Consider the following 12,747-nt stretch of genomic DNA (forward strand, 5'->3'; position numbering starts at 1 on the left):
CGCGCACTGCCTCGAGTACGGAGGCGCGGAGGCGGAGGCGCTCGCGCTGCGCGCGCTCGCGGCGCTCCTGTCCGGCTCGTGCGAGTCGGTGCGCGCCGTCCTCGACAGCGGTCTGGCGCGGCTGCTGCCTCCGCTGCTCGAGGGCCCGAACGCGGCCACGCGCGGGGAGGCGTGCGGCGCCGTCGCCTCGCTCGCGACGGGCGCGCCGTGGGGGGGCGCATGGAGGCGCTGAGATGCACGAGAGGGCGCGCACAGGTGACGGCGAGGTTGCGCGAGAGCTTAGGCGCCCCGTCTCGCATCGAGTGGCTGATGGGCACGCCGCTCGTGTCGCTGGTGGTGCAGCGGCTGACCGTCGACGAGTTCGGCGTCAAGCGGCAGGCGCTCGGCGTGGTTGCCAACGTGCTGCAAGCCTTCCAGGCGGACCCGCGCCCGTCGACGGCAGGGTGGGCCGCGTCGCTGGTGTACGAGCACGGCGCGGTCGCGCCGCTGGTGGCGCTGCTTGACGTGCACGACGCCGACGTGCTGCGCGTTGCCCTCCACGCGAGCGGTGGTGTGCTGGCCGCCGGCGAGCAGCTCGCGCGGGGCTCGCGGGGCGGCGTGTGCAACAACCCGTTCACGCTCCCGTTCGCCGAGGCGCTCGTCGGCCCCTCTCGGCTCCGCTCGGCTCCGCTCGGCTCCTCTCGGCCCCTCTCGGCTCCTCTCGGCTCCTCTCGGCTCCTCTCGGCTCCTCTCGGCTCCTCTCGGCTCCTCTCGGCTCCTCTCGGCTCCTCTCGGCTCCTCTCGGCTCCTCTCGGCTCCTCTCGGCCCCTCTCGGCTGCTCTCGGCTGCTCTCGGCTCCTCTCGGCCGCTCTCGGCTCCTCTCGGCTGCTCTCGGCCCCTCTCGGCTGCTCTCGGCTCCGCTCGGCCCCTCTCGGCCCCTCTCGGCTCCTCTCGGCTCCTCTCGGCTCCTCTCGGCTCCTCTCGGCTCCTCTCGGCTCCCCTCGTTTCCTCTCGGCTCACCTCGGCTCACCTCGGCTTACCTAAGCCCACCTCGGCTCACCTCTGCTCCTCCGTGCTCCGCTCCGCTGCAGGCGTTTGGCGTCGAGAAGCTCGAGGAGCTGCAGCAGCACCCAAACCCGGCGGTGGGTCGACGCGCGGCGGCGCTGCTCGACCGGTACTTTGGCGGGTGTTTTAACCCATCCCCTACCCCCACGGTACCGAACCCATAGGCGCTGCTCGACCGGTACTTTGGCGGCGTCGGAGACGCGATGGACGCGTCCGAAGACGCCGCGGCGGCGGACGGCTGCGCCTTCACGGGCGGCGGCGAGGGGCGCGAGCCCCGCGCCGTCTACGTCTTTTGAGGCTCCGGCTCGGGTCGCGGGGAGGCTCGGTGCACCCTACTTTTTGTACGACCTTCGTACCGGCTGCATGGTTCTGTCTCGGCCCCCACGAGAGTGGGCGTGCGCGTACAGTGTTTGTCGAAAACGCAGGCTGTCGCGAGAATGAGATACCATGAGCGAGCTATATCATCCTGCTCGGCTCCAGCCAGTAGACAAGTCTTGTCATCAACAGAGTAGAAGGATCTGACCTCGGGGCCGATGTGACCAAGCGCTGGTAGCGTGGTTTTACCTCACACCCATGGTCTCACACTGTGCCGCCACCGTAACGCCGCACCGACGAGTGCGTTGGACTTTTCACTCCGGACAAAGACGGCGGCACGCACACGAGCTGCGGCCGTGCCGCCGTCATAGCGGCGAGGCGCGGGACCGTCTGTGGCGAGGTGGGTCGCGTCCCTCGATTTCCTCAACTCACGGTCCCCCTTTTACTTGCAACTTCGGCGGTCCTTGTAACCGCAGCGAAACTTGGGAGCATCGCCCTCGTGAGCACTGTCCGTGTGCGATTTGTGCGCGCTCTACACCACCACTGGGGAACTGTACGAGCACCTTTGCTCTTTGGTGCCAGAGCTCAGGAACATCTCGCCGGACGAGCCTACTCGCGCGACGGTGGGCTCCGCCCGAGTTCAGATGACGTTGCAGCCCAGCCCTCGCCCCCCCTCGGTTCCGCCTCCCGTTCCCGCTGCCATACTGGGTTCCGGCCAGCGAGTTTCTCGCCGACAGCGCTTTTGTGGCATGGCTCCTCCTGGACTCCGCTTTGGGTGGAACCGCCGTCTTCGAGTACCGGAGCGGATGGCAACAGGGCCCTGAGCCTGAACCTCGCGGCACGGTATCCACCTGGAGCCCTGCCTACTCGCCGCCGTCGAGCCCTTCCTACTCGCCGTCGTCGCGTGGCAGTAGCCGGCCTCCCTCGCCTATCGTCCACCGCAGCAGCGACCGCGACAACCCCGCGGCGTCACTCCTCTCGCCATCCGCTCCGTCGCTTGCCTCTCCGTCCGTCGCCTCGCCATCGGCTTCGCCGCTCGCCGCTCCGTCCGTCGCGCCGTCTACTTGCCAGCTTGCTGATTCACGCGACCCGCCACCCGAGGCTGGTATCGCGGCCATCTCCGCTGCCGCTGCAACGTCGCTCACCGCGCCGGACGCTGCCTCCGCTCCACTCCGTTCTCGCTCGAGCTCCTCGCCATCGGCTCCGCCGCTCGCCGCTCCGTCCGGTCTCGACTCCTCCAGCCCCTGCGACTCCCAGCCAAGCAAGCGACGTCGCCTGACATGAGACTGCGAGGTGCTCCCAGATCAACCACAGCTACTACGCAGTGCCACATTCTCCAGCTACTACTCAGGGCCGCGCCCCCTCCCCGGGGGAATGGTCAATTTTTGTCGCAGGAGGTGAGGCACGAGGACTCTCACGAGGACCAGTAGCCTGACCTGTATCGAGAAGCTTCACCTAGTATTCTCCCCTCCCCACCCCAGAGTGATAAATAGTCCACCGTATTCCCATATCCCTGTATTCCCACACCCAAACAGTGGCACGTCACAACTCCCCAACTGTGCAAGTTTGGCACGTCATAGTCTCTGACTGCTTTCGCTGGGCGGCACGCGCTGCGAGACAGTCGACCTCTTTGTTGTGGTGTCACAACTCGGTGCATAATTGCGCCACTTCCCCACCGGTACATAATTGTGCCTTCGTACTTTGAATACGCTCTACAAATATGTCAGCCTCGGATAAGGAGGCCCGCGGTGTCGCGGGCATCCTATCACCCGCGACCAAACCGCGGGACCGCGTACGACTCGACATCCACTTGCTGGACACCGACTCTTCGGGTTCAGATGCCGATCTCTCGAGCACGAGCGAGAGAAGAGGGACGCCTCGAGCAATGCCTCGTCCACAAAGATGTACGGGTACCTCCTGCCGTTGGAGTTCGTGATGACCGAAAGGGCACCCTCAAAGGTGCGAGCCTCGAAGTGAGTGCCCGCTCGGAGCCCAATGCCCTCCAGTTTAACCCTGGTAGGTGGATTGTCCAAAATACGTCAGCCTCGCACGCCTAGCGCTAGGTCTGACACCCGACCGCCCCCCCCTCCCTAATAGTAGCCGGTAGGAGCACATTTTGGCCGGCTAATGTTAGGGAGGGGAGGCAACAGCATATTTTCAAGTTTAAGAAATATTCTGTCTAAAACCGCGAGCTACGAGTACGAGTGTCCGCCCTGCAAACTTGTACACCCGAGTTTGGCGCTTTCGGGCTGAGAGTCAACTGCCATGGGCCCCGACCAGTACGGGCTGGCTCGCTTTGCTGTCGGTATCTGCGTTTGTCGTGCCACGTGTCCGCAGGCCGCGCTCCGGCGAGCCCGACGCCACAATGCAGGCTTCCGGCGGAGAAATGGCGCAGCTGTCTGTGCGGTCGCACTCGGAGTTCGTCGCGCTGCCGCCCAAAATCAAAGAACTGATCTACAAGCAGATGCCCGAGTGGTGCCTCTCGCGATGGCGCTCAATCTCAACGACGACGCGGGACACCGTGGCCGCCGGCAGTGTGCGCTTCGCCCCGCAGTGGTTCGTGGCGGGGTGGGGCCCCACCAGCCCTCGCGGCAGCTTCCCCTCGCTGCCGGATGTTGCAGAGCATCTGTCGCAGGTGCTGCGCCTGCTGTGCCTCCTGTCACGCTCTCATTGCACCACTGACCAGTCTCGGGTGTCGTAGGTGGATAACGCCGGACGCTGTGCCGGAAACTGTGGCTTCGCCCTACGTACCCCGACGCGATGGGCAGGAGCGCTCATTTGGGCAGTTCGCGTTCATGTAGAGAGCTCAGGGTGCGGAGGCAAATGTTGCATATACGCATGAAAGGCAAGGTAAGCTTCTCCACACACACAAGATGGTGGGGCAAGGGGGCGGGCAACCCTCGCGCGACTCAGGTCCTGCAAAACGGGCCCTTGTGCCCCGCTCGCTCGACCCTTTTGCCGCGAGAGGGCGCCGGCCGTGTGTACAGTCGTAAGAGGCGGCTGGCGCTCTGGAGGCGACATTTGGTGGGGTGAGGAGCTAGGACCGCTACTGGCGGCGTGAAAGGGCCTCTCTCGGCTGCGTGCGCCGCCCATCGGCACGCGGGTGCGCAGACACCGCGACTCTGCCCCGCTCGCTCGACCCTTTTGCCGCGAGAGGGCGCCGGCCGTGTGTACAGTCGTAAGAGGCGGCTGGCGCTCTGGAGGCGGCATTTGGTGGGGTGAGGAGCGAGGACCGCTACTGGCGGCGTGAAAGGGCCTCTCTCGGCTGCGTGCGCCGCCCATCGGCACGCGGGTGCGCAGACACCGCTCTGCCCGCTCGCTCGACCCTTTTGCTGCGAGAGGGCGCCGGCCGTGTGTACTGTCATAAGAGGCGGCTGGCGCTCTGGAGGCGGCATTTGGTGGGGTGAGGAGCGAGGACCGCTACTGGCGGCGTGAAAGGGCCTCTCTCGGCTGCGTGTGCCGCCCATCGGCACGCGGGTGCGCAGACATCGCGACTGCCCGCTCGCTCGACCCTTTTGCCGCGAGAGGGCGCCGGCGGGCCGCGCGTAAGAGGTGGCTGGCGCTCTGAGGCGGCATTTGGTGAGGGGTGCGTGCGGGGCTGAGTCTTACTCGTCGGCGCTGGGCCAGATCCACGGATGAATAGCGAGCACACAGGTTGGCGCCCAGCCCCACTTAGCCATCCGAAGTCGCTTGAGGTTCGCTCGACACGCTAGCGGAGCGTCGGTTGGCGAGGAGGCTAGTGGTGGCCTCAGTCCCCTAGAGGGGCTGAATAGGTCGGCGCGCTCCCTCCTTCCCAAGCCGCGCCGGCCGTTGCGCGCGCCGCTTCGGCGTCCGGCCAGAATCCAGGGCTGCGGCTGGAAGAGCGACGCGAGCCGAGCCATTCAGCCCTACCGTCTCGTACACGCACATGCCACGCACTTCTTCACGTCGCGACGCCGCGTCGACTCGTGCAAATCCCAATTGAATTCAACCCCTTCCGCGCGGGACAGACGGCGACAATGACCAACCCGCCCTCTTCTGCCTCTGGCGCGTGGACCACCGTCGGCTGCACGCCGACGGTGAGGAAGAACAACACCACGGGCCGGTGGTACATCGAGTGCCTCTACCGCAAGTCGAAGTAGTCGAAGACGCACTACAAGATGTCGCTCAACACTCTACGCACCAGAGGCTGGGTCACCCGCTCCACGACCCTCCCGTTGTGGGTCGTAGGGTATTGCTATAACTTGTGCTTGCGCGAGTACGCACATTGGCGGGCGCACGACGGGTCGACGACGATCAGAGCGCGCCTGTGAACAGAACTCAAAGGAGCGCTGCATGGTCTCCGATGGACGAGATGGTGTATAGTGCCGGGATCTTTGAGCGGGACGCAAAAGAGATGGCGACTCTTGTTGCCGCGAGCGAGAGAGGAGGAGAGAGAGACGCCGCCGCGCTGGGTGTTGATCAGAGTACGGATAACCCTCGCACACCACCACGACTCGCACATAAACCACGACTCCGGGGCGGAGCGAGATCGCGTGGCGGTGGTGTGTATCGCGTATCAAAATAAACATTACGTGCCTACGCGGCTGCGGCGCGCGCGGCGAGCACCGTGACCGTGGCGTCCTCGCCAAACACTTCGCTCGGCCGGCGGCCGTCGCGAATCTCACACAACGGCAAGACAAGCGCGCAGGCGGCGCGCGGGCGGCTCGCGCAGGCGGCACCCGCAAGGCGCGGCGCACGGGAGGGTGGCGGGCCGAGAGGTGCGGCACCGCGTGCTCGGGCGGCTACGGCGGGGCCGGCGCCTGCAGCGGCGGCAGCCATCGCGCCGCGCGAAGGCGCCGGCCGAGGCAGCCCTTTCGCGGGCGCCGCCGCCGCGAGCTGCGCTCGGAGCTGCCGGATCTCCTCGAGCAGCGCAGCCTCCTTGCCGGCCGAGAGGGGCTCCTCGTGCGCCGCAGCGCCTGCAATGCCACGCTGCTTGTGCTGCTCGACGCCCATCTCGAGCGCTGCGTCCGGGACGTCGAGCGCGGTGGCCGCCGAGTCAGAGGCCGGCGTCGTTGCAGCAGCAGCCGCTGCCTCTTGTGCCCGCTCGGCGATGGCGGCCGCCTTTTTGCGCGCGCGCCGGGCCTGCTGATCGCGAGTGCGGTCGCGTTTGCCGCGCTCGCGATCGTCTTTGCGCGGCAGACGCTTCTTCTGCTCGTACCTGCGCCAGGCAGCCTTCTTGGCCTCGCTGGCCATGGAAATGATGCCCCGCCGAGACCGTTGAAGCCCCACCCGACGCACCGTCTGCCGGGTTTGTGTACAGTTTGGCACCTTTGGGTGCCGGCCCACGTTCTTCTAAAACACCTGAATATTTCTTAAACTTGAAAATATGCTGTTAGGCCGAAAAACGCATACTTTTGTCCACCTACCAGGGTTAATCAGCTGGACCGAATTTTACCAAGTTGGACGCCGTTGGACGTATCCAGTGTTTAGTGTCTACGTACGTGCAGCGACGGGCGGCTGCGCGATAGCTGCTTTGTCGGTCCCGTGAGCCAAGTCAGCGTCGGGCTGGCTACATGTTCGCTCGCCGTGGTCACAAGCCATCGAGGAAGCCACCCTACCAGGGCCACAATCGCGTTGCGGATCAGGTTTGTGACCCTGGCGGTGGCGAGCCTTTGGCGCACAGCGTAAGCATGCCAGCACGACTCGCATCAGGGCTGCACCCGTCGCCGAGCACCTCGTGCACTCTACATGGATCGGGTGATGCCACGAGCCCGCTGCGCGGCTGCACCGAGTGGCTCTCTGTGGCAGGGAATGCACTTTTATGCCACATGATGGCGTTGCCTCGCAGCATGCCGAGTGGGCCTTCTGTCTCTGAGGAAGAACCGAAATGCGAATTCGCGCCTTGCCGATCTCCGAGTGGTCAACCGGAGAGGTCTGTGGACACGTGTGCAAGCGAGGCAGCCGCAATCGGCGCATCTCTGGCATCTGCGTGGTGAGCACCCTGGCGGTATGCGTGCGCAGCAGCCTCAGCGCAGGGCCAGATGACGTGTCCGGTCGGAGGTGGAGCGCTACCAACGGCTCGAGAGGTTCCTCGCGGGTCGAATTCCGTCCACGCGCACGCGTCGGGGACCCGCTCAGCAGCACCGAGGGGTATCTGTCGCGTCACAGCTATCGTGTGCTGCAGCATCCGGCAAACCAGTGCCGGCTACTGGCCACCATCGATACACGGAGAACCGCTCGCACGAGTCAGCCCAGAGGCGATCGATGGGCGGGAGAGGCCTCTGGCACAGACATACAGCTCGGGCCCGACAGACGGCGCGAGGGGGCGATCTCGCGCGGGTCCAACTTTGGCCTGTGTGAGGGCGTGAACAGTAGGCCCCATGGCGCTCGATCCGCCCACGGCTGCTCACGGGATGAGGGCGAGCGCCGCACGAAGCCCAGCACCACCCCTCAGCAGAGCTGGCGAGAATCCTGGCGGATTCGCGCTACCCATTCTCACCCGGAACGAGGACGTCGAAGCGGATCACCTCAACGTGCGCCGCCTCGCGCGCAAAGTCGCGCGCGGCAGCGTTGACCGCACGGCCTACTCGCCCAAGTACTCGCTCTCTTTTATGTCCCACCATGCAGAGCGCATCTCTCTCTCTGTTGTGCGAGGCGTGAACCGCGCCATTCGCTCTCACCTGGCAACCCTGTCTGCACGTCTCGCGCGCGCGTGAACAGGGCTCCAGGCCCCAAATTACGTGTGAGTGTTAGAGTTGTTTGGTATTGCTAAAAATCTCTCTCTCTCACACACACACACACACACACACACACACACACACACACACACACACACCACGCACGCACGCACGCACGCAAACGCACAAGCACGCGCACGGACACCCCTCCCTCGGGTGATCGCCGTGAGAGAAAGCGAAAAGGGTAAAACATTCTCGTTTCCGAAAAACGCGCACACACCTTACCTCCTGCTCGACCGAGTTTGCGATGAGAAGTGACCCGAGCCGCCGGGTGCCCCGCAGCGGCCTCGCTGGACCAGAAGAACCGGTCCGCGAGTGCTCCGCAGCAGCCTCGCTGAGCCAGAACGTCGGCTCGCGAGGTGGGGTGCTAGTATGAGCCCGATCCGTCGTAGAGTTCTTGCGCTTCGGCGGTTAGTGGTGCACTAACCTCCGAGAAACCCTTCGGGTCGCTCCTCATCGCAAACCCTGTCAGCAGAGTCTCCTACGGGAATGTACGTAAGAGCTACATACACTGAAAAAAGAAGTGCATCGAGCGACCCCAGAGGGGAGCAAGATGCTCACATCGATCAACATTGACGACAAGGCTCCGGCCAAGCCACAGCTGGCTCGCATCCGCTCTTACACGATCAGACGGCAGAGCTCACATCACTGGACGCCGCCAGAGCTGTACTACAGCGGGCCACACGATGCGGCGACGCGCAACGGCTTCTTGCGCAAGGTGTACGGTATAGTGTGCGCACAAGTGCTATTCACGACAGCGGTGATGCACGCTATGATGAGGGATGGTATGGCGCGCGTGGCGGCCACGGCAGTTTCCGGCGTATGGGAGGACCGATCCTGCAGCCCACACATCTTGTGGCCAGGACATCTTACCTGCACGAGTGTTGCCATCGAACCGTTCGTGCCGTTGTTGATGCCAGCTTTTGCCGTGTCGCTCTTGCTGACCTGCTGCCTGGACGGCTTCAAGAATACATACCCGCACAACTACCTTTTGCTGGCCGGCTTTACGCTCGTCGAGGGCTTCACCGTCAGTTTCGTCTGCGTTGCGCTCGGCATTGAGAGGCCCGAGGTGGTGAACCAGACCTTCACGCTGACCGCCGCCCTCTTCGTCGGCCTCACCGCCTTCACGATGCAGTCGCGCATAAGATTCAACTTTCTTGGCGGCTTCTTGCTCTCATCGCTCCTCCTCCTCCTCGCGTGGGCAACGATCAACGCCGCCCTCGGCCTCCCCTTTGCCTCCACCGCCTTCTCCCTGCTCGGTGCCCTCCTCTTCTCGCTCTACGTAGTCTACGACACCTCCATGATCTGCCACCGGCTTGGCTACGACGACTGTGTTGTCGCCGCCATCGAGCTCCACCTCGGCGTGGTCAACCTGTTTCTGTTCCATATGCGCCTGCTCTCCGACGATTCTCTCTCGAGTCTCTCTGTAGGTTGAAAGGTGAGGGAGAGGGCTGGGGTGGCGTGGTAGGGGACTGGACATGATGGTGTGCCGGTGTGTGTGCTAGTCTGCGCCAGTCCGCGCCCTTGGTGCTCTACGTCACTTTTTTTGAGTAGATAGTGCCGAGCTGGCCTTGACAGCATTTTTCGCGCGGTTTTTGGTGAGTTTTGCACCACAGACTTTTTGCAACAAGTCTCTTAGTACCGAAAGTTTGAGATTACACAGTACGGCTCTATACAGATTGAGAGAGACGTACAGATTACAACAATCCCCTTAATAAGGCTAATACGCGCTGCACATTGCAGCTGCGCCCGACATGGGACATGCACGATCATGCACATGCGACATGGCTCGTGCTCCATCTAGGGACGCAAAACCGCGGGGCGTGGTCGACCATGCGGTGACGTGCAGGGAACCTCTGGCTTCTCTTCGTTCGGCCTAAGTTGCTCGTGCACGAAGCCGCGTAAAGCGGGTCGTGGGGGTCGCGACGCGTGCGCGCGGAAGACGGCGCGCGCGCGTGGCGCCCCGTTCCCGATCGATTCCGCTACTTCACGCGATCGCGATCTCGGGCGCTCCCGCCGCGGGCGAGGCCGCGGGTTTCGCCACGGCCAGCGAGACGACGCCCAGGATGAGAGCGATGAGCTGGAAGCCGAAGCTGGAGACGCACGCGCCAAAGCCCGGGCCGTAGCCCCGAGCAACGCCGCAGGCAGCAAAAGTGCCGGCGGGAGCGGTCGAGCAGTGGGCCTCGTCTATAAGGTTCTTTCAAGGCGGCCGAGGAGGGCGGTGAGGCCGGCGCCGAAAGGCGGCGGCCAGCTTCCACTTGCTCGTGTCGGGCCGAGCGGGCGCACCGAGCAGGCTCGCCTCGTACATCGTTGGTCCGCGAGCTTCGTCTCGTCGGTGAAGCCGGCGACGCGGCCACGCGGGGGCCCCTCTCTCTGCGCCGGGGAGGCGTTGTTGGAGGCTAGGACGCAAGCGTCCGTCGCCCTTTTCAAACTCGGGGCCCACTCCGCTACGCTCCGACCCGAATTTGGAGGGCCTGAAAGTTTAAGGTGTTGCTGCGCAAACAAAAGGGGTCGGACACAGGGCGCAGCTCATGCTAAGAGCTCGAAGGGGAGCTAGAGAGAACGACTACCCTGTCCCGTTATTGCGTACACCAACACCACAAAAGCTCTCTCTCTCCTGTCCTCACTCAGAGCACAGAGGGGGGTCACCTAGAAGGCGGAGGTCATCATGCTTGGCGTGTGCTTTTTCTTGTGCCAACCTTTTAAATCCTTCGAACCGCCCCGGCGCCTTGAGTCGCGCCTGGTCTCTTGAGAGATTTTTAGCAATACCTTAAACAGACAGAGGTTACAGGCGCGGGGTAAGATCGTTCGTTCAATACCAAACAACTCTAACACTCACGGTGGTTTGTCTCTTTCTTGTGGAATCGCGTGCGTGTGTGTGAGTGAGTATTCTTGACACACACACACACACTCACACACACACACACCCCTCTTGCCAGTCAGCCCACGTCCTTTTCTTCCTGGCGCTCGTTCAACTGGCTGCCCAGGGCCCACACACCACCGCCGCCGCCGCCGCGCCTCCCCTGCTGCCGTTCCACCGCCGACTCGCCCTCTCCTTCCACCCCGCAGGATTTGCGGCGAGCCCGATCGAGAGACGGACGAACCACGATGGCAGAGCTCCAGCCTCCGGACAGCGAGATGCCGCGGAGGCGCCGCGCCTCGGCCGCCTCACCCCGTCGCCGCCGCCCGGGCCCGACCGCTCCGCCCGCCCCGCCCGCGCAGGAAGCTCAGCTTCTCTGACAGCGACGGCCTCAGCACCTCGACGAGCGCTGCGCCCGAGCGGATGCAGGCCTTCGTGCGGCTGCGGCCGCTGAGCGGGAAGGAGGCGCGCGCGACGATCGCGACGACGGAGACGGACTGCACCATCTCGCTCAACAAGCCGTCGGCGCAGGGCTACGGCACCATCGAGGAGCACTCCTTCTCCTTTGACGGCGTCTTTGGCCCGGACGCGTCGCAGCCAGAGGTGTACGAGGCGGTGATGCGGCCGCAGGTGCAGGCGCTGCTGGAGGGGCGCGACACGCTCACCTTTGCGTACGGCATCACCAACGCGGGCAAGACGTACACCGTGCAGGGCGGCGCCGCCCCCGAGCAGCGCGGCGTGCTTCCGCGCGCGCTCTGCTCCATCTTTGGCGCGCGCGACAGCTCCGAGACACCTCCGAGACACCTCCGAGACACCTCCGAGACGCCTCCAGTCCGGCCTCCCCACCGCGCGCCTCGTCGCGCGCACGCGCGCCGGCGCCGCCGCACGCCCGCCGTCGTGCCCGCCGTCGTGCCCGCCGCTTGCCCGCCGCTTGCCCGCGCCGCGACGTCTCCGCGACGTGTCCGCGTCGTGTCCGCAGGCGCCCTCGACGCACTGCGCGCGGGGGGAGAGGCGGCGGCGGGGTCGAGGCTGGACCCGAGCTGCTCGTACAAGGTGGCGGCCTCCTTCCTCGAGATCTACGGCGCCGAGGCGCGTGCCGCTGCAGATGCCGACACCCGTCCCTCTCTCTCCCGAGTTCGCCACCCGCGTCTCTCCGGTTCACGGCCCACACAAAAACACAGCCCCGGACCCAAGACGCACGAGCACAGACAGTCGAGAAGGGAGAGAGACAGCGACGGCAGTCAGAAGTCAGCGCTGGGTACCAGGAAGGCGAATGCGAGGACAGCCTCTAGTGCGAGCTCGAGTTAGTGAGCTCATACGCACTATCGGTTCACGGTTCACGGGCTGCAGCTGTGCTCCGTTGTCGTGCTAGCCCTTGTCTCCACCGAGTATGCACGGCAGGAGGTGTCTCACTCCCCGACACCCCCGCCCCCCCGTGGTGTGCTCAGGCGCACGACCTCCTCGCACCCGCAGAGAAGGTTGGCAGCTGTAGATGCGGAGAACAAGCCCCCCCGCTCCCGCCACACTCCCGCTAAAGAAGCTCTGCGGCTACGCCAGGGGGAGTGGAACCCATGAGACGGAGGGGTGTGCACACAGGGGTGGGGGGGTACACGAGGCTGAGCTCACCGCCCGTCCGCTGAACTCTTCGCCCTCGCCACTCTCTCCAGGCGGGCAGCTGGTGGCAGGGCATCCGCGGGCGCGGCCCTGTGCCGCTCCGCATCAAGGAGGGGGGCGGCAAGGTGGCGCCCGCGCCCGCTCTCTCTCGCTCTTCCCCGCTCCCGCCCTCTCCCTCCAACCCCCCGCCGTCCTCTCCCTTCTCAACCCCCCCCA

General features: G+C 64.9%; 4 protein-coding genes across 4 annotated transcripts in view; all 4 read left to right on the forward strand.

The window, feature by feature from the left end:
* The window catches only part of EMIHUDRAFT_468351 (hypothetical protein), a gene marked incomplete at its 5' end in the record, with an annotated part of 4,360 nt that extends 2,793 nt beyond the window's left edge, over positions 1–1,567 (forward strand). Inside the window, 2 exons of the mRNA XM_005782916.1 lie at positions 284–597; positions 1,209–1,567. Of these exons, the coding sequence (XP_005782973.1) occupies positions 284–310 (27 nt within the window). The 3' untranslated portion in view covers positions 311–597; positions 1,209–1,567. The remainder of the gene's footprint in view (positions 1–283; positions 598–1,208) is intronic.
* Positions 1,568–3,624: 2,057 nt separating this feature from the next.
* Positions 3,625–4,160, forward strand: EMIHUDRAFT_232708 (hypothetical protein; the record flags this gene model as incomplete). The annotated part of the gene is made up of 3 exons (XM_005782917.1): positions 3,625–3,660; positions 3,731–3,994; positions 4,128–4,160. 3 exons carry the CDS (start codon positions 3,625–3,627, stop codon positions 4,158–4,160), a joined length of 333 nt encoding a protein of 110 aa, XP_005782974.1.
* Positions 4,161–8,610: 4,450 nt separating this feature from the next.
* Positions 8,611–9,492, forward strand: EMIHUDRAFT_232712 (hypothetical protein; the record flags this gene model as incomplete). The annotated part of the gene is made up of 1 exon (XM_005782918.1): positions 8,611–9,492. The coding sequence occupies one exon, from the start codon at positions 8,611–8,613 to the stop codon at positions 9,490–9,492; it is 882 nt and encodes a 293-aa protein (XP_005782975.1).
* Positions 9,493–11,454: 1,962 nt separating this feature from the next.
* On the forward strand, positions 11,455–11,685 carry EMIHUDRAFT_48884 (hypothetical protein; the record flags this gene model as incomplete). The annotated part of the gene is made up of 1 exon (XM_005782919.1): positions 11,455–11,685. A coding segment is annotated over one exon (231 nt), but the record flags the coding sequence as incomplete, so codon positions are not given.
* Between the last annotated feature and the right edge of the window lie 1,062 nt (positions 11,686–12,747).

This window comes from Emiliania huxleyi (genome assembly GCF_000372725.1).
Source record: "Emiliania huxleyi CCMP1516 chromosome Unknown EMIHUscaffold_184, whole genome shotgun sequence".
Lineage (NCBI taxonomy): Eukaryota > Haptophyta > Isochrysidales > Noelaerhabdaceae > Emiliania > Emiliania huxleyi.